At 42.2% G+C, this 7,647-nt stretch overlaps 1 protein-coding gene across 7 annotated transcripts in view; it reads right to left on the bottom strand.

Annotated features, from left to right (window-relative positions):
• fhod3b (formin homology 2 domain containing 3b) overlaps positions 1-7,647 on the bottom strand; it is a 240,512-nt gene that overhangs the window by 213,998 nt on the left and 18,867 nt on the right. For all 7 annotated transcript variants that reach the window (XM_037537069.1, XM_037537068.1, XM_037537067.1 and 4 more), the window contains exon 2: positions 2,490-2,596. In XM_037537069.1, the coding sequence (XP_037392966.1) occupies positions 2,490-2,596 (107 nt within the window). The remainder of the gene's footprint in view (positions 1-2,489; positions 2,597-7,647) is intronic.

Consider the following 7,647-nt stretch of genomic DNA (forward strand, 5'->3'; position numbering starts at 1 on the left):
ATACGATAATAATAACAACTTCATCCGCAGCCAATCACAGCAAAGATGATATTCATCTCCAGCGTTAAACTGCTTTTGTTCAACAGTTTTACAAAATAAAGATATTAAAGAAGCGCTGGACTCGGTTTCAAAACGTACGTGTTAAAAACGGCCAAAAAAGACGCTTAGTAGCAGTTCCAGCCGCTTACAGTGACGAAGACCATCGCTGTAACTCAGAGAACAGTGGTGTGAGGAATGACACACGGGAAAATTCAACAGAACGCTTCTCAACCAATCAGATCGTGTATAATGCTTAAACACAGTTCTCCTGGCAGTTACCTCGTCAGATCTAAAGCCGTGGACTTCGTCCAGGGGGTTAAATGTCCATTTTAAACCATGATTAAGATTTAAGGCGAGCATCCTGTCTGAGAGTCGTTTAGCTGAGGTGATTACAGCTGAGCTCAGCCAGGTTCCTTAAGCCGTGGAGATGACATCACCACCTGAGCACTGCCAGTCAGGCCAGGTATTTTAGCGCGAGAGGAAGGGCAGGTTGCCATGGAAAGTCTGCGGTATGAGCTGAAGGCCCACGTGCTGTGGGTCCTTTCTTCGGTTCTTCTGATAGCCTTAACAGGATGGTCTGCAGAGGTCTCCGGAGAGCACTGAGCAGAAGTGCTTTAGCAGTCTGCACTTGATGTAGGCTACAGGACAGGTATGCAGACTAAACTGAAGGTTTTAGTGCTTATGGTTATCCCAGAACCCCTGAAAACAAAGTAAGCACCTTCAACAAATCTTCCCTCGTCCTCTTCGGAGCTTCCAGATGATTCAGACTTATGAAACATCTTGGAAGAAGCTCGCTACCTGTGTCATCCTTTCCCTTCTCGGCTCTTCTCGAGGAAACAAAGCCGAAGCGTCCCTGAGCTAAACGCGTAATGCAGAGGCCCAGGAAAAGTTATTATTTCGGTGATTCCAGCGTGAACCAGCGGCCTGTTGATAAAATAAGCAGGAAATGACTCCAGACCCTCAAACCGGGGGATCTGAACAACTCGCTGACAAACAACGATCACACTATGGTGAACCCGAAACAGGGTCAGCGACTCCTCTGAGCCTCGCAAACAATCACATGTCTAATCACCCAACTTTACCGGCTCACAGATCAAATCTAAACCCATGAGTGATTTATCACAGAGAGGTGAGGAACCTCAAGCTCAACATCTACAGGAATATTAAACCTGCAATAACGTGGAAAACCAGCATTCAGCCCTGTGTGCGATTCCAAAGAAGCCGCGTCTTAATATTTGATGAATACGCCAAGATGGTGAAATCCATTCATTTGGACTTGACTCGACTCGACTCACACCCTCAACACTCGCCTCGGATCCCTGAGACTCGTGACTCAACTAGAACTTATGAGGATCCTGGGCATGGAGACACTACTTAGACCATATTTAATCCATAAATATGTATATATAGATGGGAATTCCTCGAGACTCTAGACTGACTCACACCGCAAAAACTTCAGACTAAAGACATGACTCACACCTCAGAGACTCAACTCAGACTCACACCTCAGAGACTCAACTCAGACTCACACCGCAGAGACTCAAGACTTCGCCCAGATTCACACCACAGAGACTCAAGACTGGACTAAGACTCACACCTCAGAGCCCCGAGACTCGACCAAGACTCGCACCTCCGAGCCTCGAGAGTCGACTCAGACTTGCACTACGGGGATTCAACACTCTACTCAGATTCATATCTCAGAGACTCAAGACTCGACTAAGACTCAAAGACTTGACTCAGACATGCTCCTTACAACTCGGACTCACACCACAGAGACTTGAGACTCGACTCAGATTTACATCTCAAAGATTCAAGACTTAACCCTCAGACACTCAAGACTCAGCTCAGACTTGCACATCAAAAATTTGACTCAGTGACTCAACTTGGACTCACAACTCAGAAACTTGAAACTCAGCTTAGACTCGAAGACTCGAGACTCTACTTGAACTCACACCTCAGACTTAAAGACATGACTCGGACTCACACCCCAGAAATTAAGACCTGACTCAGACTTGCACACCAGACACTTGAATCTCGAAGGGGACTCACATCTCAGAGACTCGTCAAAGACTTGACTCTGCCTTCGTTTCAAAGACTCAAGGCTCAAACTTGTTTCCTAGAGACTCAAGGTTTGACTCAGACTCACACCAAAGCCGCTGAGCTTCGACTTGGACTCTGCCCCAGACTCGAGTCTCGGACAAACAGAGATTCTAGACTCGAATCTCAGAGACTCAGACTTGCATCTCAGAACCTTGAGACTGGAACTTGCATCAAAGACGCTGAGCTTTGAATCGGACTCCCCCCAGACTTGAGACTCATTAACACCTCAGACTCGCATCGAGATATGACTCGGACTTGCATCAGAGAACCTCAAGACTTGCACAAAGCAACTTGTGAACATCTCTGTCTTTCAACTTAGTCAAAGCAATAAACAATTCCAAAAGGCTTACCCTCCTTCCTCCTGGAAGCCCTCCAGCTCGTCCCTCTGTTCCGCCAGGGTGGACTCCAGGTCCAGGTAGCTTCCATTATGGGATAGCTGCAGTGCACAGTCATCAAGCTGCAGGGAAAACACACACATTCCGTCAGAATTTCCCATAACCCATCCGTAAAGAAGAGCGGGTCTACTGTGCAGCACAGAGGAACCAGAGACGCCCAGGAAAGTGAGAGAGGCTGTGAAATCGAGACGGAAAACCCTGATGGCACAGCAAAGATGTAATTATCTTGTCAGCTGTTTTGTTTTATAGGTGAGTAACTAATGTAACTTTGTTGCGCTGAACACTCCACAAAAAAGGCTTCATTCATCGACACGCCACGACATTTGCTCTGCGAGTGGGCTTCTTTCATGGTCAGGCCCGGATTTCATCTGAATTACACGCTGTCGGCCGTCGGACAATAAGCAGCGCTTAAATCATAACGTGTTGTCTTGTTTCTGCAGCGTTCAAAGATTGACAGCTAGGACGAGAAACGTCTTCAAACCCACAAAGTTCTTTTCCAACCTTCACTCACGGAGACGCTTCAGTAGATCTTCAGCTATTTTAAAGGCTGCTAGCTCCTGGTTTGTTTACTACACACACTACAGGGCCAAAAGTACCTAGACAGCCCTACTGAGTGACCTCAGCTTCGTTAAGGTCACTCGTCACTAATACAGCAGTAATCTCCATAGAAAAACCCTGACCAACAGAAAGGTCACCATGCCCAATGCCCAGCATGGGCTAGAGAGGTATAGAGGAGTAGAACTGGGCTCTCTAGAGTGATGGAGCTCCATCCAGTACCTTTGGGATGAGCTGGAGAGACCCAGAGCTGACCATCCAACATCAGTACCTGACCTCACTAATGCGCAACCAAATCCTCACTGCAATGTTCTTCCCTTTATCTTCACAATATATATGTATGCTTTCTTTACATTAGAGCACTGCAGTACAGCAGTGTGTTCATTTATAAGACCTTATAACCCATTTTAAGTTACACATGTACATATTTTAAAATATAATCACGCACAATGTTTATATCTTCTCCTTACATATTTCATCCTGTAGCCCTGTTTTATTCATTATTTACTAAAATTATAAATAACTGCTTATCATACTGAGAAATATAAACGGCAACAGTATTTAATATATTATTCAAACATTAATCATTTTATTATTATGATTCCGTTTTATTATTATTATTGAATAACTACATGTATAAAGCTTTCTTGGTAACACTTTATTTGAAGGCTACATACATAAGGGCTTCATGACGCATTCATAAGCACTAATAATGTGTTTATGAAGCACTACTTGAACATTTATTAAGTGCTTATGTCGGTTCTCGCAACCTGACATAAGATGTTTTATGAAATAAATGACATTGTAGCGACATAATAAGAATAAACGTTGAACATGTTTACAGCACTAAACATTTAAAACACTATACATAACTATATGTCAGCATTCTTAAGACGACGTTGTATTAATATCAGGTGAAATATGCCTGGAAACCCCCCCTCTTCCCTCCATGGCGTGGATAAGGTGATTGATGCGATTATGTGTAGGGTTTAAATGTTTAGTGCTGTAAATATGTTCAACGTTTATTCTTATTATGTCACTACAATGTCATTTATTTCTTGTCAGGTTGCGAGAACCGACATAAGCACTTAATAAATGTTTGAGTAGTGCTTCATAATCACATTATTCAGTGCTTATGAATGCGTCATAAAGCCCTTATGTAGGTAGCCTTCAAATGAAGTGTTACCGCTTTCTTTAACACGTATCCCAAACTCTAATGATCTATATTTCATAAATATCATATTTTATCATCATAACTAACTAACTTCATTTAAAGTGCCTTGTTTGTAATACGTTTTAAAATTATGAACACACTGATCATAATTTTAGTTATAGCCATACACTTTTTCTGCATGTTTAAAAATACGGTTCTTCAAGGGTTCTTTAGTAAAGGCAGTGAGTCCATTTAGAACCATTTCATGCTTAAACGGTTCTATGTGCAGTGAAACTGTTCTTCAGACAGATGGAGAATGTGTTGTATACGGTTCTATATAGAACCAACAAGGACTCTACTACTGTTAGAAGCTTGACATCGTAACAATAGGAGAACACTTTTCGGTTCTATGTAGAACCATTTTAAAAAAGATGCTATACAGATCCATATACACATTCTCCATTAATCTAAAGGACCATTTCACTATGTAAAGAACCCTCTAAGCATGCAAACGGTTCTATATATATATATAATTCATAGTTCTAAACAGAAAAACTGCCTTTGCTAAAGAACCCTTGAAGAACCACCTTTTTCAGTGCGATAGATTCCAGTGCTTAGTGATGTTCAGCGTCTGGGTCATCGTCACTTTGATGGATCTAATCTCAAATTAGCTGATTTATCACGTTCCAGGCGTGAGTTCTGCTGACGTGGGTGGAACCTCTGCCGTCTCTGGAGGTCAGCTCTGAACTTGGGGCGGGTCAGCCTGTTTGTTGACACTCCATTAAAGTCCCGGTGACAGGATCCGAAACCTCCCAGAAGGCCGCAGTCAGGCTGCGGTGTGATCCGTCAATCAGTAAGTGAGCCGGGTCGCCCGCGGTTTCAAACACGCTAATTATACAAACACATGCACCCCCAAAGCCCCCGGAGCCTCCGCCAGGCCTGCTCAGCTGTAGTGTGGTTGCCAGAGCCTCGCCTCGCCCCTGGGGCAGGTACGAATAACCTCGGAGTGCTGGGACTGCGCAGCGTTTACTTTAACTAACATGGCAAGAATACCTCACGGGTCACATCTCAGAGGTCCTGATCCAAAAACCTCTTCACATTCCAGCCTTCAGAGAGGAGTTCAGAGCGGACCGGAGTGAATCGGTACACTGTGACTCAAATACACACCATCCAGAACCTCCAGAGAACCTACACGAGTCTTCTGAGCTTATATGGAATGTTGATGATGGAAAACAGTGGAAAATCTGGAATAATGAGTTTTCTTTGAGGACTATTTTGCCGCACAGCGCCCTGCATGTCTCCCTCCACCATGAATGGAGTTGAAGTTCTCTAAACTCTCATAAAACAGCGTCTCAGTCATCAGGCAGTGAATTCAGAACCAGTTCATGTAGGAACTTTCTGTGAGGAGCTTTTAGAGGGACGTCTGGTTCCTATCACCACCACTGTGAGGAGCTTTTAGAGGGACGTCTGGTTCCCATCACCACCACTGTGAGGAGCTTTTAGAGGGACGTCTGGTTCCCATCACCACCACTGTGAGGAGCTTTTAGAGGGGGACGTCTGGTTCCCATCACCACTACTGTGAGGAGCTTTTAGAGGGACGTCTGGTTCCTATCACCACCACCAGGAATGTGGTGTTATATAGGACCTTTTTTGAAAATGGTTCTATGGGGCACCAAATAGGGTTCTTCTATCTGCTATTGTTTATCTGTGATGTCAAGACTGGAACAATAGAAGAACCCTTTTTCAAAAAGGTTCTATATAGAACCACATAAAACACATTCTCCATCAGTCTGAAGAACCCTTTCACCATGCAAAGGCTTTGAGTGTTCATGGTTCTATAAAGAACCCCAGTCTTTACTAAAGAACCCTTGAAGAACCGTCTTTTGTAAGTGTGTATACTGTGATACATACAGTACATCATAAACTACAACACCAACTCTGTCAGCATTACATGAAGATTTTACAGTATTTTTATTGTTTTTTTACAACTTTTTATTAACAAACTGTGCAAATTCTAATGTTACATTAACATAAATTCAAATTAAACTCCGTTCTTCTCCTGTACAGTGTGGATTCCAGAGATTTGAGGCTTTATTAAAACAGGGATAATAAGGCATCCAAACTGGCTTTGGATCATCGCAGCAGAACAACAACTTTCCCCACCGTTCAGTTCGCTGTGTGTTTATAAGGACTAGGCAGTCTTCAGGATCTGAGTGGGACCTCCATACTACCAGGATTAGCCCCCCCCCCTCGGCTCAGAACACCGGTCACTCACGCAGACCTACACTGTTCCAGGTGTGGCACAAAGGCTTCCAGAGCCGGAATCTTGTAATGATGTAAACTGCTCTCTGACGTGCGGCCTTCAGAAACCCTGCAGAGCGCCCTGCACTCGTTAGACCAGGGGTGACAAACTCCACCACGAAAACCGCCACAGGAAAAATCTCAACAAACCTGCGAGCCAGAAAGCGCCGGGGGTTATGCCACTTTCAAATAACGTTTAGCTAAAACCCAAACTGGACACTGTTTATTCAAAACACGCCAAAACCTCAAACCTTGAATTATTACATGAATAACTGAGACATTAAAAAACAAAGCCTCGTACAGGAGAAGGAAAAATCACATGACTTCAAATATAAAGGCTTCTGGACTTTAATCCAGCTGATTCTGACCGTTTCCTCTGGGCTGGTCATCATGAAATTTACACACAGTGTAAAGGACAAACGGCTTTTACTAAATACGCCTAAAATTACAGCGTTTATATTGTTTATAGTGTTCATGTTGTTTATAATGTTGATGGTGTTGATGTTGTTTATAATGTTGTTATTTATAGTGTTGATGTTGTTTATATTGTTTATAGTGTTGATGTTGTTTACAGTGTTTACAGTGTTGATGTTGTTTACAGTGTTGTTGTTAATTAGTGTTGATGTTGTTTATAGTGTTTATAATGTTGATGTTGTTTACAGTGTTGTTGTTATTTATAGTGTTGATGTTGTTTACAATGTTGTTATTTATAGTGTTGATGTTGTTTATAGTGTTTATAATGTTGATGTTGTTTATAGTGTTTATAGTGTTGATGTTGTTTATAGTGTTGATGTTGTTTACAATGTTGTTGTTATTTATAGTGTTGATGTTGTTTATAGTGTTTATAGTGTTGATGTTGTTTACAATGTTGTTGTTATTTATAGTGTTGATGTTGTTTATAGTGTTGATGTTGTTTACAGTGTTGTTGTTATTTATAGTGTTGATGTTGTTTATAGTGTTGTTGTTGTTTACAGTGTTGTTGTTATTTATAGTGTTGATGTTGTTTATAGTGTTTATAGTGTTGATGTTGTTTACAATGTTGTTGTTATTTATAGTGTTGATGTTGTTTATAGTGTTGATGTTGTTTACAGTGTTGTTGTTATT

The sequence above is a fragment of the Pygocentrus nattereri genome, chromosome 3 (genome assembly GCF_015220715.1).
Source record: "Pygocentrus nattereri isolate fPygNat1 chromosome 3, fPygNat1.pri, whole genome shotgun sequence".
Lineage (NCBI taxonomy): Eukaryota > Metazoa > Chordata > Actinopteri > Characiformes > Serrasalmidae > Pygocentrus > Pygocentrus nattereri.